Source organism: Corvus kubaryi, unplaced genomic scaffold (genome assembly GCF_017639235.1).
Source record: "Corvus kubaryi isolate FWS band 111438036 unplaced genomic scaffold, C.kubaryi_AGA036_p1.0 37322, whole genome shotgun sequence".
Lineage (NCBI taxonomy): Eukaryota > Metazoa > Chordata > Aves > Passeriformes > Corvidae > Corvus > Corvus kubaryi.
This window is the reverse complement of record NW_024581101.1, coordinates 2,273,913-2,296,193: the sequence shown is the minus strand read 5'-3', so window position 1 is coordinate 2,296,193 and position 22,281 is coordinate 2,273,913. Positions and strand designations below refer to the sequence as shown.

General features: G+C 55.5%; 1 protein-coding gene across 1 annotated transcript; it reads right to left on the bottom strand.

Moving 5' to 3' along the window:
- Positions 1–124: 124 nt before the first annotated feature.
- NALF2 (NALCN channel auxiliary factor 2) lies at positions 125–22,279 on the bottom strand (the record flags this gene model as incomplete). The annotated part of the gene is made up of 3 exons (XM_042029367.1): positions 125–4,228; positions 4,723–4,894; positions 21,905–22,279. Coding segments are annotated over 3 exons (948 nt in total), but the record flags the coding sequence as incomplete, so codon positions are not given.
- Between the last annotated feature and the right edge of the window lie 2 nt (positions 22,280–22,281).

Sequence of the window (22,281 nt, the reverse complement as noted above, 5' to 3'; positions counted from 1 at the left end):
CCCCCCCACCAGGGAGGAATCACTGCTTCCCACTGGGAAGTTTCTCTGAGCAAAGAGAAGTTTGTCCACTGAAGGAAAAGCTGAGTTTTACATATTAATCCCAACACGGGGCACCTTCTTTAGGGAGAAGAGAGATCATTGGACGAGAAGGACAAAGCCCCTTGCGTGTAAGTTCCTGGTAGGATAAATCATTTAGAGCTGGTTTCCAAGGTGGCTTTGGGAATGTGGAAAGCATTTGGGATTCCAAAGGGCCCCTGCTCTGGTGGACACAGGGCTTAGGGTGAAGCATCCCTGGATGCACAGGGCAAGGAAGTCCCTTCCCTTCTTATCCAGGCACATTCCCTCCTTTTCCAGGCATATTCCCTCCGTGTTGTAATAAAAATAATGCCAGTGGTGTTAAGTGAGACAATGTCACCGTCTGCTTCCCGGGCTGTTCTCTTGGAGAGCAAAGCCAGAGTGCTCGGGGATGGAGGATTAGGAGGTTGTAATGTCAGACCAAAGGCAGGAATTTTATCCGACGGGCTCCTGATGATGGACTGCTCCATACATCGCTTCCAGCTGCTCCTGCTCTGGGAACAGCCTTGTCTGGATCTGTTTAAGGAGATTGGCAAAGTGTTGAATGCAGCATATGGTGCCCTAAAACCACAGAACTTATTGACAGCAGCCCAGACTCGCTAAAGAAAAGATCTTCCAAAGCCTCGCTCTGGGAAGACTCAGCACTTTCCTCCCACTTGCAGCAGGTAAATCCCATCCTGTGCTCCCAGAGCAGATCCGCATCCTGTGTGCTCCCTCTGGCATCTCGTCCTCCTGGGAACACCCCCCAGGCACCACAGCCTGGAAAATGCATGGATCTCCTGCCCTGGGGGCTTCCTCGCTCCTGGTGAATGGAGCTCAAACCTCCCCAGTAGCCACTGCAACCAGCCCAGTTCTGAACTGACTCCACTTCCCGATCCACTGGGATGCAGCACATGCTCCTGGCCTCCCGAGGGAAGCCTCCAGCTGGTGTTAGGGAAGGTGAAACCATTTCTCACAGCTCCCAGGTTCTCCCAGCAAATCCCTGCCAGCACCCCCTGAAGATGTCTTGGGCTGTTGGACCTCACTCCTGCAACTCTGTGGAAATCATGGAATCATGGAATGGTTTGGGTTGAAGGGATCTTAAAGCCCATTCTGTTCCACCCTCTGCCATGGGCAGGGACACCTCCCACTGGACCAGGCTGCTCCAAGCACCGTCCAACCCGGCCTTGGACACTTCCACAGCTTCTCTGGGAATCCCGCATCACCCATCACCACCCCCAAGCCTGGCCTGACGGTCCACCACCAGCAGACACAAGGGCCTTGGGGCAGGGAGAAGGACACACATCCCACAGGATGGTTCCGGATCTGGATCTGGACGTGGTGCAGGGACTGAGGCCGGGCCACGCCGTGCCCACCAGCGCTGCTCAGTGTCACACGACACAATGAACAGGGCCAGTGACTCAGGGCCACTTGCTGACGCACCACACTGGGCTATTCTTCTCTCTCCCGATGAGTCGCTCCAAGATTGGACACAGCCTATCTCCGAGAGAGGCGCCTGGAATTAGCTTAACTCTTGGCAGTACAGGAGAAATCTAATTTCCTTTGGGATCCAGCTGTCTGGAGGCTGTGCTCCCTCCCCTGGCCTGCCTGGGAGCTTTTGCTCCTTGTCAGAGCAGCTCCACAACCCACTGCTCACAGAAAACCAAGGAACTGGATCCCGGTTTGCAGAACTGCTCCATGTCCAACTGCTCTGATTGGTGTAAACTAGGCTGAAATTATGTGGATGTCATGAAGAATAGTCAAATGAGGGACATCCTACTTTTTTGGGTGTTCAGCAAGGGAATCTGCTTGGGAAACACTCTTCATCTTCCATGAGCACCACCTCTCCCACCCCAAAAACACGGGACAATGGGATCACAGGCCTTGTCTCTGCAGGACTTTGGGAACAGGCAACTGGTGGTGTGTAAACATCACCCCAAAGCTCTGAGATTCAAGTCAAAGCAGGAATCAAACATTCAGCTGCTTCTCAGAGCCTCTTTGGTCTGGAAATGGGCTGGAAACGTCAGGAAACCTGTGCTTCCCACGAGATGCCCGGTACTTCCTTCTTCCAGCCAGGCAGGAAGTAGCTTTGCTCATGGGGCTCTGCTCACAGGGCTCTGCTTGGTTTTGCTTCACCTCAACAGACTAGAAACCATAAAACTCCTACAGGTCATCAACTCTGGGACTTCTTGGACCCTCACAGGGATCTGGGATCAATTTGGGATGCAGCAGGACATTCCTCCTGCTCCATCCCTGTCTCCTGCAGTGACCCACGCAGGGCTCTGCTGTAGGTTCCTGTCAAGAGCCAGCCTGGAAACAGAGGGACCATCCCAGCCCCTCTGGGAGCAGGGGGTGGGTTCACACCCAACTCCTGACCTCGTGCTAAAACACCCCCTCTTCCTTCCCTGCCCACACCCAGGACAAATTCCAGCCCCTGGTGCTTGGCCCGGAGGCACCACCTCGCAGTGTCCATGCTGGGAAACAGTTCTGGAGGGGGGGGTGGAGAATTGGGAGTTTCCTAGGAAATGACCTGGGGATCAGATCCTAGGGATCTGATGTTTGTTTGGGGCTGAATCCCTGGATATGCTGAGCTCAGGTTAAAAACCACCCCAAGTGAGCCGAATGAGGCTGCACCAGCCAGCACCTTGCCTGGCCAAGTCCAGCTGGGCTCCCAGAAATTTCCGGATCTGGGAGCATCCATGGATTGAAACTATTCACAAAAATGCTCCTCCCTAGCTGGGCTTTATTAGTGCCTCTTTGTGTGGGAGACTCTCCCTCCAAGCCAGATTTCTCCAGCCCGTTTGCCCAGTCCTCCTGCCATCCAGTCAATGATTTGTAGCTGGGAAGCATGGAAGGATGCCTCTGGGATTTCCTGCATCCAACTGCTGCCACGTGGGATCCCTCTCCCTCACAGCCTGTGTGCCGCTGGAGTCACATCTCCCCAGCTCCTCACCGAGTCAAGTCCCACCAGCCAGGAAGGACAACAGAAAAGGTTACACCAAATCATCAGGACACTTGGCAAAGTGGGACGTGGGAATGCTGGGAACATCCCTCCTGCTCCATTCCTCCTCCCTCTCCACCTCCTCGCATAAAGGAGCGGGAAAGGCCAGGCTGGAGGAGCAGCTGGGATGCGGTGAGACCAACCCCGAGCGGTACCACAGTGCAGTGTCACAGCGTCCCACTCCTGTCCCCAAGCGCCATCAGCGAGGCAGTGCCGTGCTGAGGACACTGTGCCCCACCAGGGTGGTTCTGCCCCGAGCTGGTGGCTTTTCCCGGGGACAGGAGTGGGCCAGGCTGTGCTGGGAGGTGCTGCCCCTCCGCCTGCTCCCTCGGGATTCACAGACCCAGGAGAAAAGGAACGAGGGCTGGGCCGACTGTCAAACCTCGGCACGGCACGGGCAGGGGAGGCGCGGGCGCCCAAGGCACTCGCGGCAGCGGCCGGGGGACACTCGGCAGTCCCATGGGGACACCCCTCGATTCCAAGAGACCCCTCCCCTCGGTCCCCCCGCCCCCGTGCCATTCCTGCCCGCCCGGCGCCTGCGGGGCCGGGAATGCTGCCCCTGCCCGAACCCTTCTGGCGCCGGGTCCCGCAGCCCTGTGCGCGTTTGAGACTCTTCACCACGGGGATGCCCCGCGCGAGCAGCTCTTGGGGGATGTGCGGGGGTGCGTGTGTGCCACCCCCAATCCCGTGCCTCCCATTGGAGGAATAGCATGTGCCCCCCTTATGGAAAAAGATCTGGCGTTCTCCTTGGAGGTCGGCTCTGCCCTCCGCGTCACTCGTCCCGTGCCACGCTCTCCTCCAGGGCGGGCGGGGCCTCCAGGCCGAGCCCCCCGGCGCCGCCGTGCACGCTCGAGAAGGACACCATGGTGTGGAGGAGCATCAGGACCAGCACGCACAGTCTGATCCTGCTGCTGCCGAGGCGAGACCCCGCGGAGACCGGCAGCAAGGACGGGGAGCGGGGCTGGTGGTACTGGTGGTGGTGGTGGTGGTAGAGGTGGTAGTGGTTCTGCCGCTGGTGATGGAGGTGGGGGTCGTGGCGGTGGAAATGGAGCGACTCTGACGCCGTGGATTTGGGGGATGTGTCCTCGTTGCTGTCTGGGGGGTGCTCGCAGGAGTCCCATTGCACCTCGCAGCACTTGGCCTCCTCGTTGGGCAGCTGGTTCTCCAGCAGCCCTGCGGGAAGGAAGGAAGCAGGAGGAGGGGTCAGCGCGACACTGAGGATGAGGCTGCGGAGGGAGCGAGCCCTGGTGCGTGCCAGCTGTGGGATGGGCACATCTGAGAAGCAGGACACGCAGACACCGCCTGGGACTGGCCCCCAGCATGTCTGTGAGCCTGTACACACCAGCAAGGTGAGCTCAGGGCTCCCCAAATCCTGCTCAGAGAGCTTCAATATCCCCACCCTGCTTTAATCCATCACCTGCAGCTCCTTCCACGCTTTAGCTTTCAGAGGTAGGACTTTCACCTCCTGTGCTGAGATGTTGCTGTGGCCCCATTAACCCCTCATCCTGCACCCTTGGGACGGCCACGTTTTGGCATCAGGCAATGCTTCCACACTGCCCCTCCTCCCACTCCGCCCCACAAGCCTTCCAAACGCAGGAAGTGGCTTGGAAATTCCCCAGGGCTCACCATCACCCCCCTGTGCCCAGTGTGAGCCCAGCCCTCCTTACCCGTACAGATGAAGCCAGGCAAACCTCCATAGATCAGCTCGTCATTGTCCGGTAACACGAAGGGGCACCTGGTCTGCACCTCCAGGCAGTATTGCTTGCATGGGATCCGCTGCCGGCACTGCTGCTGGGTCACGTTGAAGTACTCGGAGCACAGCCATGCCTTGTAGACAGCCTGGGGGAAATCATGGAGAGGGACACGTCACTTCCCAAGTACTGGCATAGCTGGAGTGTAAAAGGGGAAGGGAGAGCTCCCAGCTCTCGTGGGAAATGTATGTCGGGGTCACTTGTTGAACAGCGATGGATTCAAACAAGCCACTGGAGTGTCACAATGGTGGAACACGTCTATCCAGATAAGCCCACAACAAAAATAAAGCTAAATAACCACATGGAATCATGTCCCCTACAGAGAGGCACCGTGACAGATCCTGCCAACATCAGCGACCCAAGAGCTCAGTCCGTCACACAAAAATTCAAATGCTCTGGGGATGTCCTCATCCCCAAAACACCCCAGTGCTCCCCAGGGCAGGGGAAGGACTCATGTCTCCTCTGAAGTGCCTTGGTCCCCACCAGCTCTGGATATGGGACATGGGACAGCAAAACAGATGGTCCTTACTGGAAATTTCCTGCTGGAAAAGCTGCTGGACAGAAGCAGATGGGATGCAGCACACGTAGCAGCTGCACGTCAGGCTTGTCCCTCTTTGCCACCAAGTAACACTTTCCTCACCTTCCCCACCTGGTCCTGGGAGAGATTCCCGATTCCCTAACATCTGGAACTTCTGCTGTGCCATTTCTTTTGGCTCAAAGGGAAAACTTTTTCATTTCCCATGGATGTTCTGGCACTGGGATGTACCAAACAGCGGTACAGGTGCCTCCATGTGCTCTTTTCACCTTCCTGATGCTTCCAGCTGTGCTTGGCAACATTTCCAGAAGGAAGAGCACCCTGGGGCTTCAGCTGTGACTGCAAGGCTGTGCCACATTCCCTGCCTCTCCAGCCTGTCCAGAACTGGGTTTCCCTCTTCCCTTCCAGCCTCCGTGTGCTAGTGCCCATTGCAGACAGCAGGGCATAGCCCAGACGGCCTCAGTTACAACCATATTCCCAAATTTCCCTCATCTCCCCAGCATGAGGCATGGGGGAAGTTGTTTGTCTCCACTGGCTGTAGCAGAGAGGGAGGGAGAACTCCATTTCTCCTGGAGTGCATCATCCATCAGGCTGCAAAAAACCCGTGGCACTTCCAGCTCATCCATGAACTCCTGTGGGCACAAGTGACAGCACCACGGTCATTCCACGACCACATCCAGCCTCCTTTGAAACCAGCTAGAAAGGGCTCCCTGTGATTCAAAGGGAATGAGTTTCCCTCCTCGGCATGCTTGGAGAAACCCCATGCTCCTCCTTCCAGCTGCATTTTCATTTTCTGGAGGCTTTAAACCCATCACTTCTTTGTTCCCCCGTGTTTTCCAGAGATCCTTATCATCATTTGTTTGGCACACGGTGGTGTCTCAGGATTACAGCTGGTTGGGAAATTCTTGGCAAGTTATTTTAGTTTGGCTTTTTTTTTTTCCCTGGAAAATGCCAAATCATGAAACCCAGAATTTTCACAGCAGTGTGTTAGCTTTGGTGAAACTTCCATCCCAAAAAGTTTAATGGGCACCAGAACACAATTTTTGGAGTGAACATTTTGGAGCAGTCCCCAGTACTGTGGCCAGGCCTTTCCCCTGGGAGGTGGGAATGCAGGTGCTTGTTCTCCCTGTCCTGTTGGATGTTAATTACTGAGACACAGTGGAACAGCTCCAGAGGAGGGAATGACTCTGCAAACAGAGTGTGAGGACACAAGCAGGAGGGTTTTGAGGCCTGGATCTGCATCCTTGAACACATCATCCCTGCAAGTGTCCGGGGCCAGGCTGGATGGGGCTTGGAGCACCCTGGGATACTGGAAGGTGTCCCTGCCTGTGGCAAGGGGTGGGACGGGATGGGTTTTAAGGTCCCTTCCAACCCAAACCATTCCACGACTCCATGATCTGCCTGAGCTGATTCCCTAGAGCTGAGGAGGAAGAGGCCATGCTCCAGATGGGCCACAACCCCCACTGCAACACGTGCCCTCCCTGATGGCCTCTGCTCCCTTGGGGACAGTGTCAGGAGCAAGGGGACACAGGGACAGCAAGAAGGACACAGCAGGACCCCTCAGTGGGTGGCGCATGGCCCTCTGCAAGCCCTGTAAGCTCTTCTCCATTGGGAAAGCAGGACCTGTCATTGCTGGAACCTCAACAGGATGTAAAGGAGGGTTAGAGAGCTAAGGGGACAGTGACACTTTACACTGATGGGACACAGCACCAGGGGGGTGTAAAATGGGCTCCAAAGCACCCACTGACTGCCCAGGATTTATCCAGACAGGACACACATCCTTATTCCAATCTGAGGACTCGACAAGTCCTTGCCTGGACACAACGCTGTTGTTTCCACATGCTCCAGACACACTCCAGTGTAATCTGGATCAAAACAGAGGGGGGCCTTGTTAATTACCTTAATTATTTGGGCTGCCTTTAGAGCAACAAGGAGAGGGTGTCCTGAGAACACCCCAACCCTCGGAGCATCCGGCAGCGAGGGGCTGGAGCAGCTGCTCCTTCCCCTGGTGACCATTCAGGATTTTGGACAGCTGGTATGGAGACTTGCTTGAATTTGAACTGGCTAAAGTTGGGCAGGATGAATTCCCCCCAGTTTTCAGGATTAAAAGCCAGATGGATTAACTAAACCACAAGCAGCCTGTAGTTTAAAGGGGAATTATGACACACAAGGAGCTGGATGGGCATCACTGGTGTGCCCAACCCCATCTGGGATGGACACCCTGAATCCATCCCTCCAGCTCAGCCTCTTTCCCAGCCCTCATCTGCCTTAGGATAAACATCTCCATCAGTGGGACTTCCTCGTGTTTCCCAAGGAGGTTGTTTCACAGCACTTATCTTGCTGCCTACAAGTTTTCCTTCATACTTGACCTACATTTTTCCATCCAAAAGTTCACTCCCTTCAATCATTCCCTCCACCATTCCCTCTCCCTGCTCCGTGTTTACACATCTCTAATATTTGCAGATGTCTCACGCTCCCCCTTTAGTCACAACTCAGGCAAGCTCGGCTGATTTACTCGCTCCCATCTCCTGCCAGCCTTCTTCCCAGCTCTGACCCTCTCCCACGCTGCTTCCCAGATCCCAGTCACATCCCAGCTCCCACCTGGGCTCACGTGCAGCTCAGCATGGAGGGTACACTGGGTGCTCCAGCAGAGGATTGTGGGTGTCACCTCAGCTGTCTCAGCTCCAGATTTGGGTGGAAAAGGCAGCCGGAACAGGAGATTTCCCAGAGCTTTGTAGGAAGCTGCTCAGGTTCATCCCATTCTCCCATGGAAACACAGCTGGCACAAGCAGGCTCTGCATGGATCCACAAGTTTTCCCCCTAAAATGTTTGTGCTGATTCCCATCAGGGAATCAGACAGAGGGTTGGGATCACAGACATGGGACATTCCATGAATTTAATGAAAACATGGAAGGAGAGACTGCAAGGAGCTGGTGATACCACTGGGGAGGGCAGAGTTGGAGCACTCATCCAGAACCTGAACCAGGATTCCCTGGGTGCCTTCTGCTTTTCCTTCCCTTTCCAGGGCACCCGTCTTCCCTGAGGGAAGCACTGATCCCAGCCAGTCCTTGCCATTCCCTTGCTGCAGATCCTCCAGGTGCTGCAGCAGGATTTCCTGCAGCTCTGCAGGATGGAAACTGCCTGTGTGTACTCAAAACCAGAGACATCCAAGATCTGCTGGTCCAACAGGGCTCTCCCACTCAACCGGGATCAGGCTGAGACACAGGTGAATCTCCAGGAGATCCCAGCATCTTCCCCTCAAGCATCCACAGAGATCCATGTCACAGGCAAGGAGCAAATTCCCTGGGATGCTCAAGGTTTGGTATCTCCAAGCTTATCCCACACAATCTCCTTTGTTCTGCTGTTAAAAAGGACATGTGGGAATTTAGGACAGGAAGATATTTATTCCCTGCTTAGACCAACTAGGAAAGCTCCCTGGTTTCCATCCTTGCCCTCTCTGGATTCTTCAGGAAGCGGGTTGGGCTGCAATCAGTGTTCCTGCCATTCTGGTCTGCCTTTTGGCAGATCTCCAGCCTGGCCAAGTAAATATAAGTGACCTGAACTCCAAATAGCTCCAGTTTGGTGCCCTCTTCCTGCATTTTTAGCTCAGAGGACTGGCTGTATGACTCCCAAGAAAGCACACGGAATTTGGCTGGCTAGGAAAAGAGCCAACTTCAGACACCCAATTTATATGGAAGGAGGAGGACAGCCTATCGGAATTTTGCAGGTGGGATGAAATACCTCATCATAAAAGACATTAAAAAAACCCCAAATGAATTGGATTTCCAACAGTGAATTAAGCTCCCTGTCTGCTCACACTTCCAGCAGGATCTGGAAGCAGCAGCCAGAGGGACAGCGCTTTCACAGGGAATTCTGTGCCAAATGGGAGTTCTTCCCTGCCTGCACTACTCCCTCTGTCTTCTGTCAGTACCAGGACAGCATTCCCCACCAAAGAGCTTTTCCAAAGTCTTTCTGTTTCTTTAGGATTTCTGTACAAATTTGGCTACTTCAAGGCCAGGCCAGTTGCTGGCAGGATGTTGGAAACACTGGCACCGCCTGTGGAACCATCCCACCTACATTTTGAGAGAACCGAGGAGCAGGAACGGAGCAGCATTGTCGGGACACACCACCACTGCAGAGGATGCAGGGCTTGGGATAGTTTGGATGCCCACTGGGAACGCCAGCTGTAATTAACACAATAAACTGTTGTTTTCCCATCTGAACAGGAATCAATGCTCGGGAAGTTTCCCCAAGGAAAATCCTGCTAATGGCACAAATGTAACAAACCCTTCTCCTGAATTAGAGGCAGGGGTTGGGACAGCATCCCCAGCCCAAAATCCACTTCTCTGGAAAGGGGAGATGCAGACTGAAATGGGAGGATAATGAAGGCAGAAAGGGAAATAGGGAGTTTTTCCCTACAAAGTAACTCCCAGAAGGAGAACTAGGAGTGTGCTTGGACCAGAGGTGAGGGTCAGTCTGGAAGCTGGACTCTGCCATCATGACTCTCCTCCTCTCCCTCTTCTCACTGGGTGCACCCAGCTCCAAGCAGGGATGGGAGGAGAAATCCCTGCCTGTCCCCCAGCCTGGAGCAGCCCACTCCCCTCCCAGAGCAGTTCCTGGGACTCGCAATTCCATCCTGGCCTGAGAGGAGCATCTGGAGTGGCTGTGCCTCGTTAATCTTGGACACAGGGAAATGAGCACTGCTAATGAGCCGCTCGGGCAGCTCTCCAAGCTCTGGCACATCAGGATGCAGCGCGGGAAGCAGGACAGGCTCGGGGGGAGAGAAGAGCCCCCTTGGATGGCAGAGGATTAAGGGAATGCTGAGGTCCAGGGCCAGCCAGGAGGAGTCACAAACACATGTGCAATGTCCAATTACCACTGTATTCAATTAACTGGGACAGTAACAATGTGGAGCTTTAAACCAGCTTTCTTAAGGCTTTTTAAAAAATTCTCCTTGCTATGGGCTGTTCCAACATCATCTCTGGAACAGCCAATTTTTGGTTTCTTTGATAGTTCTAGAGTTGTTATCCCTGCCTTGACACATTCACATGCTCTGGGTTAGGACAGGGGGGAGAAAAACACCAGCCCAACCCTAAACTCCCAACAGCTGGGCAGGATTATGGGGTTTGCATTGTTTTTCCTTCATTTTTAATATAAAGTTGCCTTTTGCCTGGCGATGACAGCGCTGGAGCTGCAGCTCCTCCGTTTCCCAACCAGGGGAGCCTCTGCCCATTGTACCCAGCTCCAGAGGGCACGGAGCGGCGGCTGCGGTGGGCACTGGGACAGGGCTGCCAGCAGGAATGCCTGGGCCGTGGATGGGGATAGGGATGGATGCACGCCGGCTGCAGGGAATGGCACTGGTGGGAATCCTGACCAGAGCGGGTGTTCCTCAAACACCACTGGAAACTCCACATGGAGCTGCTGGGCTGGCTGGCACGTGCCCATTCCAGGCTCTCCACCGTCCTGCAGCCTGCCCCTCTCCAGGGTTGGTTTTCCCAGAAGTTCCCCCCCAGCCATCCCATCCATGACACCCACCTACATCCCGCTTGTTGTGTGCTGTTCCGGACACAGCGGGGTCCGGATCCACTGACCAGGCTCATCCTCAGGGATGGTTCTGGGCAGTGGAACATCCCCTGTGCTCCCAAACTGTGGCTTCCCACCCACATCCTGCAGGATCAGAACATATCCCTTGACCTCAGTGATGAAGTCACTCCCAAATTACCGGGAAGAAAATTGTCAGAGCTACTTACTCACCATTCAATCACCTCATGAAGCAGCTGATAAAGCTTAAAACTTTTAGTTTTCATTTTAAAAATAAGGCATTTTAGCTTTAATTCCCAGATCCTGGATTAAAGAGACTGTCTGAATGCTCCTTATTTTAGAGGGAAAAGGCCCAAATTTCCCCCTCCAAGCCACTCAAACCCAGTCTGAGACACACAATGCCCCAAGTGCTCATTGTTCAAAACGAAGAGAAAACAGCTTTAAAGTGTGACCCTCACACACCTGACACACTCAACACCCAGGTAACAGCTGTCACACTATGTCACGATATTAGGCAGCTCTACACGTGCCTTGGGAAGAACTGGAGTGGGAAAGGATGGGAGAACCAGCACCCCAACCTGTCTCTGCAACCACATGCACACCGTCAGCACCCACAGGTGATGGGCCAGGGGGTGGCAGTGCCAGCTCCCAGCTCTGGTAGGAGGTGGCAGTGCCAGCTCCCAGCCCTGGGAATGCTCTCAGGGGACAGACACCACAGTCACAGTCACCTCCTGGCTTTGTTCATCTGCTCATGGCAGCGAGGGCTGCCGTGTGCAGAGCCCAGGGAAAAGCCTGGTCTCATCCCAGCAGATGCCACATTCCCCTTGGAACAAACCCGGGAGGGAAGAGCCTGTGCTCGTGGCTGTACCAAAGCAGGAAGCATTCCCTGGAAGAGCAGAGCTTGTGGACTTGCTTTGGACACCTCTGGCAGCTCCTGTGCTGAGGGGCAGAGCACGTGGCATCCCAACATGGCCATGTGCCTGCGCCTGTTGATTAATCACAGTAATTAATGGCACAGCTGGATGAACAGGAAGGCAGTGACCACTGCCAGGCCCTCCTGCTTTCCACAGCCACTGCCTGTCTCCATGCGTGTCACAGGTCCATGTCCCTGCCCAGCAGTGTCTGCAGCCCTTTGCCTCCCACCACAGCTCCCACTTTTCCCAGTACAGGTTGGGATCTGGCCTGTCCAGCCACCCAGCCCTGCCCAACCACTCCTACAGCCCCCAGCCCACTGCAGGAGGCTCTTGATCTCAGATCACTGCCAGAAAACATCCCAATTCCCATGGAATATTTCCATTTCATTATCAGACTCCACCTCAGGGTAGATGCATCCTCTCTCAAAGGGGGGTGAGCACAGGGTGACAGTGCTCTGCTCACAGATGTGAGCTCTCATCCCAGCATTCCTGATGTCAGTCTCCTGTTCAGTCCCCCCTCCTCACATCCTGGGTGTGTCCCCTTTACAGGCAGTGCCTGGGACACGGTGGCCCAGCCATGGTGGGCTGCCCGTGGGCACTGCTGCCAGACCCCAGGCACAGACAGTCCCTGTCCCAGGATCCCAGCCTGGGAGCACGGCGAGGCCAGAGGGACCAGCATTCCCAGGCTGCTGTTAATCCAGGCTGCCACTCTGTGCTCCCCTTTCAAGAAGGGGTCTTGGCTGGGCTTTAGAGAGGAGAAGAGCAGCTGGTCAGGAAGGCAAGGCCAGACGGAGTGTGGAGGTTTGTGTGGGAAAGGGGTGGACACCGGGAGACAGAGACAAACAGCTGGTGGCCAGGGACAGAGCAGCTCTCCTTGGCATCTGGAGGGCTCTGTCCTTGTGACACCACATGGCCATGCCCCAGGGGGGAAGGAGGGAGATCAGGCCTGAAGTTCCAGGGCCTTGCCACACTCTGAGGAAAGAACTTCCTCCCAATATCCCATCTAACCCTGTCCTTTGGCAGTGGGAAGCCATTCCCCACGTCCTGTCCCTCCAGGCCCTTGTCCAAAGTCCCTCTTCCAGCTCTCCTGGAACCCTTTTAGGCACTGGAAAGGGCTCTAAGGTCTCCCTGGAGCCTTCTCTTCTGCAGGTGAACACCCCCAGCTCTCCCAGCCTGGCTCCAGAGGGGCTCCAGCCCTCGGAGCAGCTCCGTGGCCTCCTCAGGACTCGCTCCAGCAGCTCCAGCCTGGACAATCCCTCACCTGCCAGCCCCCAGTGAGGCTGCAGTGACCAGTGGGTCAGTTAGCAGCCCATCCTACCAGCCCAATTAGTTAAAAAAGTAATTAAAGACCTCTGCAAAACTGAAGCTGAACACGATGGAGTTGGGGACAGAGGGAAAGTGAGGTCCCTGCAATCCGTTAGGATAGCTTGAGGAATTCACTCCCATTAGATCCTGCTGCAGCCAGGGGCTTAGCAGGATTCAAAAGTGGATTAAACATTTATACAGCTAATGAGAACATCCTGTTACATTAGATAGGATATAAAAAAATAAAGGCGAGACACTTCAGTGCCACGAGCCATAAATTACCCACCAGGGATGGGGGCGAGGGAGAAGTTTCTTTGCTCATCCCCCTTCCAAGGAAGTGGTGAGGTTGGAAAACTGTTCTCAGGATGGTGTGAGTGTCCAGCCCAGCAAGGGCTTGTCACAGCAGAGCTGTCTTGCATCCAATGCCTATGGAAGGGCCCAATCCTGCACTCTGCCAGGAGGCCCTTGCACAGCATCCCATGAGGTCCCACTTGGCACAAGTGGGAATGGGACAGGGTGTAAGGCAGCAGGAGGAACCTGGTCCCTCATGTCATCCTTGTGCACCCCACGGAGAGGGGCGAGCAGCAGGATCTGGCCCATCCCAGCTCCCTCATGGCGCAAGCAGAGGGGAGACAGGAGCATCCTGCCTCCTGGGCACCTTCCATGGTCACAGGGAAGTGCAGTTTTCCATGCTCACGCTGGGCCTTACAGCCACATCAGCTTGTGCCCACAGGTCCCTTGAATGCAGGCAAAGATGATTTTGAGATGCTTATCAGCACTCCTGGCAGCTCCTACTGCTGGAGACACACAACAGGCCATGGCTCATGTCAGACCCGAAAGCCACAACCTCTGGTTTTCTATCCCTGGCTCAACACCACTTGCAGAGATCTCCCGCTCCCTTCCAGAGGAGGAAAGCTCCAGGATAACTCTCAGTCCCTGTGGTGAGCAGCAGGCAGGCGCTCCCAGTTGGCATCACTCCTCAGGCAGCCAATCCCAAGGGATGCGCTACTGCAGGGAAGCCCCATTCCTGCTGCTCTCCCCTGGAGCAAGCCCAGGACAGGCTGAGGCTCTCCCTCTCCCTCTCCCCGTCCCTTTCCCTCGTTATGCTCTGCAGAGTGGAAGTGCTTCCCCTGCATTCCCATGAGCAAGAGAGCCGTCCCAGGACCATGCTCCGAGCCAGGTTGGCATCCCAGAACCCCTGGTGCTTCCTGACAGTCTCATTTGAATGGGAGAGCAAGGAATGACGACAAACAAACAACACGGCACGGCAGGAAAACACTGCTCCTGCACACACAGGCAGAGACCCCTGTGGACTCCTCCTCTCCACATCCAGCTCCATGGAAAATGACATGGAAGACAACCAGCTCCGAGGAAGAAGACACTGAACACCAAGAGCAGGTCAGAAAGATGCCCAGGTCTGAAGAGGGTTGAACTCATTACATTAAAGACAGAAACACAGCTCCTGCTCTGCCAGCACTGTTCAGTCCTTCCCAAACTGCGCCTGTTCAGAAAATTCCAAGAAAGTTCCACTTGCCTCCTCTCCCTCTGTTAACCACCAGCAGCAGGGAACGCTTGGGTGCCTGCGGGCACAGGGTGGTCCAGGCTCCCCGGTCTGGGCAAACCCAGGAGCTGGCACACCCCTCACCAGGAAAACCCCCATCCCAGCCACTTCCAGGCCACCTCTCCAGCTCTACCTTCGCTCTCCCGTCCATCTGCAGCCTCCACCCACCAGCAGCGCTGCAGAGCTGCCGTGCAGCGATAAGATTCCAGCCGAGACGCCAAACACGTGTATCTTTTACTCCTGAGAGGATGAGCAGGGCAGGTGGCTTTTCCTTCTCCAGCCAGGACCAGGAACATCGGGATGCTGGCGCAGGCAGGGCTCTGGAAAACCAACTCCTTGCCAGGTGAGGCCATTTCATGCTGCTTTTTTAACAAAGTGCCCACATTGGCAGCATCTGGGGGACTCCTCCTGTGACACCCCAGGAGCATGGCTGGGAGAGAGGCCCCAGGGAAAAGCCAGGAGCTGGGAAGAGGAGTGAGACTGAAGCAGCCGAGCCATCCCAGGCAGGCAGCTGCCAGCTCTGCCTACGGGAATGGGGCTGGAGCAGCGTGGACAGATGGCTACTTCTTGCCCAGGCAGCCTCTGTGTCTCATTCACAGATCTGCTGTCCCTGAGTCATTGCCCTTCAAAGGACAGCAGAGCCGAGCTCCTGCGTGGAGCCAGGCATGAGTCGCATCCTAATGGCATCCCGGTGACAGCAGGAATAGCCCCTGGCAGCCAAGTACATCCTGCCTCTGCTGCCTGCCTGCCTCCCACCCTGGAGGGCAGCTCTGGAGCCCGAAGCAGAGAAAAAGCCTGTGGGACATCCCTAGGGACAGGCCTGGGGCCATGGGATGTTTTGAGCCCTCTCTGTGTGTGATCCTTGGCACTGCCAGGTGCTGGGGTCAGGCCAGGCCATGTGTGATCCCCGCTGGGCACGAACGGCTCCTTTCTGGATGGAAAAGAATCCTGCCCTCAGGCAGGGACCAGGAGAAGCCCATTGTGAGGACAGGTCCAGCTGGGTTCAAGCAGACACACTGTGCATCCTCTCCCACTTCCCGGTGCTGGTGTGGGGGGGTGCTGCCTCCTCTCCCTGGGATGCACGTAGGGCTGGAAGTCACCATGGCACTGGCACATCCCTTTGTCCACGGGGAGCATGGGGAGTCTGGTAGGAATAGCAGTGTGGCAAGACAACCCTGATCTGGACCACCACAGGCAGCCTGTGACAATGGATGTGCACAGCAAGGGGGCTGGGGGTCGTACTGTTTTCCCAGCACCCACATTTTGCCAATATCACCGCACGCGCTGCTGAGCTCCCGACTCCCAGAGCCTTCCCGCGCCCCACAGAGCAGCCAGATACTTTCCATCTCCAGCTGCTGAGGTGGCACCTCTGAGGAGCTCCTTCCACCCTGCTGGTGAAGTCCCCGTGCCCAGGGATGGGCACACATGGAGAAGAACCTGGGCTTGCATCCGGCACTGACGGCAGCAGGCACAGCTGGCAGCACACGGAGCAGGAACCGGCGCCGGAGCCTGCGGCACTTGGAGCTCTGCTGGTGACAGTTTGATGGAGACAGATCTCACCCTCCCTCGCTGTCCCTGCACCACTTGCTGATCTGCCTGTTGCTCCAGGGAGACCTGCTGCTGCCTTGGGGAACTTGTGGGTTTTCCCTGCAGCACCACTGACGGACACGGGTGAGGACAGGCAGACAACAAGGACTGACAGACAACCAGCGCAAAGGAGGCAGCTGAGCACCACCCAAATCCCCCATCAATCCCTCCCATTTGCACCCTTTGCTGCACTCCACAGCACCTGTGTGGGTCCGGCCTCCAGCCCATCACACACTCCCAGGCAGCTTGAGATGTCTCAACCCCAAGTTAAACTCAGGACTGTCCAAGCACCATCTGAGCATCCCCATTCCCTCCTGGCTTGCGGCCCTCCCAAAAGACCCAGGTACCACTGGTGCATTCCTGACACCTCTACACCTTTTTTTCCACAGGGAAAACTCCTTCCATCAGTTCAGTTTTCGTTTCTCCTCTTTTCCAAGCCTTGATCTCAGTTTTCAAGCATCGAGGGAGTAGCAGACACAAGGCACTGGAACCGGGCTGTGCCAGAGGCTGCAGCCACAGCACCTGCACACCAAACCCACCACAGTCCTTTGGCCCAAATTCTTTATACAACTGAATCACATCTTTGCACAGGGCTGCAAAAAATTCCCTTTGCTCCCACGGAATGGGTGGGGAACACGGAGCCGCACACTTGGCTAAGCTCGTGCATGTGCTCCTGCTCAAGCTGCCAAATGACTGCGCTGATCTGCTGGAATTACTTTGGAATTCATGCTGGAACCTTTCTTCACCTCATGAAACGCCTCACTGGCCAGGCTGGTTCTGGAGGAGAAGCTCTGGAGCTGACACGATGTGTGGGAGCAGCTCCTCCCCTCCCAGGTGCTGCTGCTCCTGGTGCACCAAATGCTCAGAGGGGACCAGGTCCCGGGTGCAGCTTTGCAGTCACCCATGCACAGATTCTCTGGAAGGCTCATTGCTAAAGCAACTCCCTCAAAAAAGCACAAGGTTTTGGTGAAACCACTTTTGCTGTGGTTCTCAAGGGACCTTCCCTCTGTGCAAGGAGCCATCCAGGCTCAGAGCAGGAGTGCACCAGGTTGAGCAGCATTTTGGATAAGCCAAGCCCAAATAAACTCGACTTGAGCTACTTTTGTGAAGGTAAAACGCTGCTTTGGTTCCCCCAAGAGGCATCCCTGGCACTGGGATAACCCCAAGACATGGTGTTCCCAAAGCTCCTGGCCCCAGTAGGCTTGGATTTCCAGAGGATGCTCCACAGGGAGGGATGCTCTGTAGGGATGCTGATTGCTGATGCTATTCCCAGTTAAACAAGAGCCAGAAAACAGGACCCCAGAGGGTGCTGAACCTGGGCACTGGGGATTTTCTCCCTGTTCCACGTGGGCTGTGCCAGGGGTGATGCCAGAGCAGGAACAGCCTCCATTTCTCACCACATCACCGCGCACCTGCGGCACAGAAACACCAGCAAAGCCTTGGGAGCGAAATCCTGCCCTGCCAGAGGTACCAGGAAAACCAGAGGTGCAGAACCAGATCCCACAGCCACGGGCCCATGTGCAGAAAAACCTGATAATCTAATCACATCTGAGATGCTACAGGTCCTGTCCAGCCTGTCAGGCCCCCTCCTGCCTGTCAGCCCTTCTCTCTCCACAGCTTTGTTTCTCGAAGCCTAATGACTCCTTAATTCTGTGGGCTTTGTCCCATAGATCTTGATTTGCCCCGGGGCCGGTGGGAGGGGGCACTTCTGGGAGCTGTTGGGGCGGGAGCCAGCACGAAGAGCTCGGCCTTGGCACGAGCCAAGCTCGCATCTGGCGTCTGAGCCAGAGCAACACTGCTCTTTTCCTGTTTGGAAAGATAGGAAAAAGGCACAAACCAGCCCTAAGCATCCCTCAGGGCATTGCTTTGGAGGGACTGCGATTTCCTCCTGCACTAAGTCCTGCAAAGCCTGGGCTGACAGTTTGAGTGCTGCTGCTGTCCCACATTTCCTGATGGCTGTTCGAGTCCAATATCCATGTCCCCAGGTCATGACCCCCTCAAACCCCTTTGGAGGACGCTCCAAAGTGTCCCCACAACTGCTCAGTGCACCAAGTTCATTGTGCCTTGCAGTGACAAAGGGTACAAGTCACACAGGAACAGGTGAGATGGAGGTGGCTGGCAGCTGCTCCAACTCAGTTAATGACTTTTCCCTCTTATGCTCAGAAAAACACAGGCGTTCTCCACCTTTTCTCCACATCATCCCTACCTAGCACCGTAACACACCAGCTGGCAGGCAGATCCTCACAGCAAGAGGTGAAATGTGTTTGAGAAGATGGACCTTGTTTGAGACCGTGTGGACCCACTTCCCTCTCTCCCTCCTGTCCCACAGGATGCCAGAGCCCCTGTCCATGAGGGTCCCTGTGGGAGCCAGACCCCCAAAATCCCACCAAATGGGAAATGCAAACAATAAACCCCAGAAGTGCATCTTCATGGTTCACTGTCTCTCAGCCACAGGGGATTTCTGGGGTTAGCTGCAAGAGTAACAAGTAAAACATTTCCAGGGAATGATTTGGAAGCTGATGGGAATAACAACATATGCAGAAGGTGGGATCTGCCCAGGAATGATCCCCAAGCAGAGAATAAAAAGGAAGAGTATTACAGCACTGAGTAATCTCAGCATCTGAATTACACACGGACTCCACCATTTCATGGGATTCCTATCTCCCAGGGAGACTTTGGTCCAATCTTCCCCAGCCTCCAGGCACAGACAGATCCAGGTTTGGGATGCTTAGAATGCTGCTTCCCCTCCTGGCAGCACCTGCCTTTCCCCCCCAAACATGAGCACAGCTCTCAGGATGATTTATTAACAAGGAATTATGTGTCTCCTGAATCCAATCCACAACACTCACACACTTCCAAATTTTTAGCTCGGGGTCAAACCTGCTGCTGAGGAAGGAACTGGCAGCTCTGATTGGTATTTGGTGTTGCTGTTTTTTGAAATCAGATGGAATAAAGAGCCAAAATCACCGGAGTGGTTGGGCTGCCACAGAGCTCCCTGTGAGCTGTCTATTGAGCCACACTTCTTAGGGACTAAATTCCAGAGGGATCCGTGGCTCTGCAGAGGGGAGCTGTGTGCAGGTGAGCTGGAGCTGCTGTGCTTCCCCATCTTCAATTTTCCAGCTGCTGTTACGGAATGGCAGGGATGCAAATGGAAAGCAGCACTAATTCTCCATGCACAGCCCTGCTCCCATGGTCCCGTGTCCCAGAATTATCCTTTAAATCCTGTTTATCCAGCTCCAGAGTTCCTGCAGCCAGAATCCTGCTGTGAGGGCTCTGCAGGAGCTCTTACACTGGCCAAGCTGCACATTCCAGTCTGTTTTCCTCCACTCTTCTCCTATTTTCCTGTTATTTGCTCTCAGATGTTATCACCATCGAGCAGTAGCTCTGCCATTCCTCACAAACAGGTATTATCCAGCATCTGGACAGGAATTACAAACTCACACTGCTTCAAAAATCCTGCCAGCCACATTTTTCCAGGGCAATGAGTAACTGCAGTCCCTGCTCAGGTCCAGAGGACTCGAAATCAGGCCAAAACTCGCTCGTCACCACAATGCTGGAGGGGTCTGGCACTAGTCTCAATTCACAGATGGGGAACAGCCACTGAGAGGAAAAAGCTGAGTCTCATGGATGTGAAAGGCTGGAGTAAGGCACCTAAATATGGAGTGAATGGCCTTGAATTAAGCAGCCTGATTTTCAGGAGTGACCAAAAGGATGGGAGCTGTGAGGGCTCTGGTGGGAGCAGCAGACTCGGGCACTCCCACGGGAACTTCCCCACAGGTGGCCCAGAGGAGCGTGCACAGGTTGTCCCTGCTGCTCGTGCCTCCTGTTGCTTCCCAAGTGCTGCCTGTGGAATGCAAGGCTGGAGCTCACAGATGCTCTAGGGATGCACTGACACAACACGGAACCAGATCAGAGGGACGAGTCCTGCCACTGCCTCCAGTTCTGCATCTCCCAAGCACATTTCCTGCTCTCCCATCAAGGATGTTAAACCCAGGCACACTTAATGGAGACTCATCGAAGCACAGCTCTGTTTCTACATACTGTGGAGTCCCAACATAACGATTATTTTCTCACCTCTTTCACTTTTCTCTCTGGGTCTCCCAGCAGAGATGGAAGCTAAGCTTGAAGCTGGAATGTCTGTGCTCCACCAGACACAGCACAGGGAGACCCTGATCCTGCTGGGCCCCTGGGAGCAGGAGCAGCACAATGGACAGCACCGAACTCCCTGCAGAAGCGGAGCAGCGGGACCAAACTACTCGGAGCAGGCTGAATACTACGTCCCTTGGAAACCACAGGGGGAATTTGGGCAAGCAGATTGTAATTACCTGGCTTGGCCGGGGCCCAGAATGCCAGCACAAGCTACTGCTCAAATCCAGCTCCTCACAAAAGCGACCCTTGTAGTGGCCAGGATCTCACCAATGTGCCCTTGGTGTAAGACACCACCTCAGTGTCCCAGAGCTGCTCTTGCTGCTGCTCCTGCACTTTCCCAGGGCAAGAACATCACTCCAAGAGCTGCCCTGCAACTCCAGGTGTCCCTCAAAACTCCTGTCCCAGAAAAGGAGCAGTCAACCCAGTCATACTACCAGGGAGGAAGCTCTGCCACCATCCCTGTGGGGACACTGCTGTCACACACCTCAAGACACAGCTCCGAGAAAGAGAAGCAGGTTTAGCTATGGAGACCATTGCACTTCCCAGAAGTGACGTCTGGAGGGAGCGTGCACAGGTGAGCCAGGCAGCTCGGAGCAGGTGGAAGCTGGAGGCACCACAGGCTTGTAAGAACGGAGCATCCAGCAGAACCACACTGGGGGCTCTGATGGAGATCTGACCACAACTCTCATTTGGGAGAGGAGACGGCTCCATGCTGAGGCTCAATCCCATTGATGCTGGGGGGGCAACCAACCCATGGGCTTTCAGAACATGGACTGTGCCCTGGGGCTGGGGACAGCCAGTGACACTGGGGGGAACACCAAGCTGGGAGGCACATCCCAGCATGCCTGCACCAGCTCCCTGGGCAGAAAGGGCAGAAGAGCTGGAAAAGGGCTGCTGTGTATAGGGAAGGGGCCCTGGCACCATGGTTCATCTCAGGTCACTGCTGGTCTAATGACAGCCAGGCAGAACCCTGGGCTGTCCGAGGAACAGCAGCAGGTCTGAGGCAGAGGTGAGGGGCCCCACACCTGTCCCAGTTCGGCCTCCGTGTGCACAGGGGTGCACATGGAAAGGGGTGTGGGTGAGGCTGGTAGGGATTGGGATGTTGGGAATGAAGTGCTTGGATTGAGATGGCATGTCAGGATTGCGGTGTCAGGATTGAGTGCTGGGAGTGGGATGTCATGAGCTGGGCGCTCAGATTGAGGTGTTGGGAGCAGAGTGTTGAGAACAGAGTGCTGGGAGTGGGATGTCGGGAGCTGCCTCTGTGTGCACAGGTGTGAAGGGATGTGGGAGCGCTCATTCCAGCCAAGTCCTGCTGTGCCTTCTCTGTCCCACCACCTGGTCCCAGCCTTCCCAAGGGCTCCAGACTTGTCCCACCACCACTGCCAGGAGAGGTTTGGGGAGCAGAGGGAGACCTCAGCCTGTGGGTAGGCATGGGAGCAGGGAGACCGCGGTACCCCCACGCTACCAAGCCCCGTGGCCCAGCTCACCCCAGACGCCCCCTCGTACCTTGCAGTCTGTCAGGCAGGATCTGACCGAGTACTCTTCCGATTGCAAGTACTTCTCCAGCAAGAGGTCGAACTCCTCGTATTTTTCCTGAGCGTGTTGGTCCAGCCGCTGGTACGCCTGGACGCAGCTGCTACAGGCCTCCCCGCCCAGCGCCCCGGCCGCCGCCACCACCAGGTCCACCATCAGGTTGTCCAGGCTGCAGTCCAGGCCGTCGGGGCCGGCCATCTCCCGCAGCAGGTCCCAGATCGTGTAAGTATCACAAAAGGAGAGGTTGAAGTTCCTGAAGTAAGCCTGCAGGAAGGTCCTTTTGGAGGAGGGCGAGGCGAAGAAGGGCGCGGCGGCGGCGGCGGCGGCGGCAACGGGGGGCGAGCGCAGGG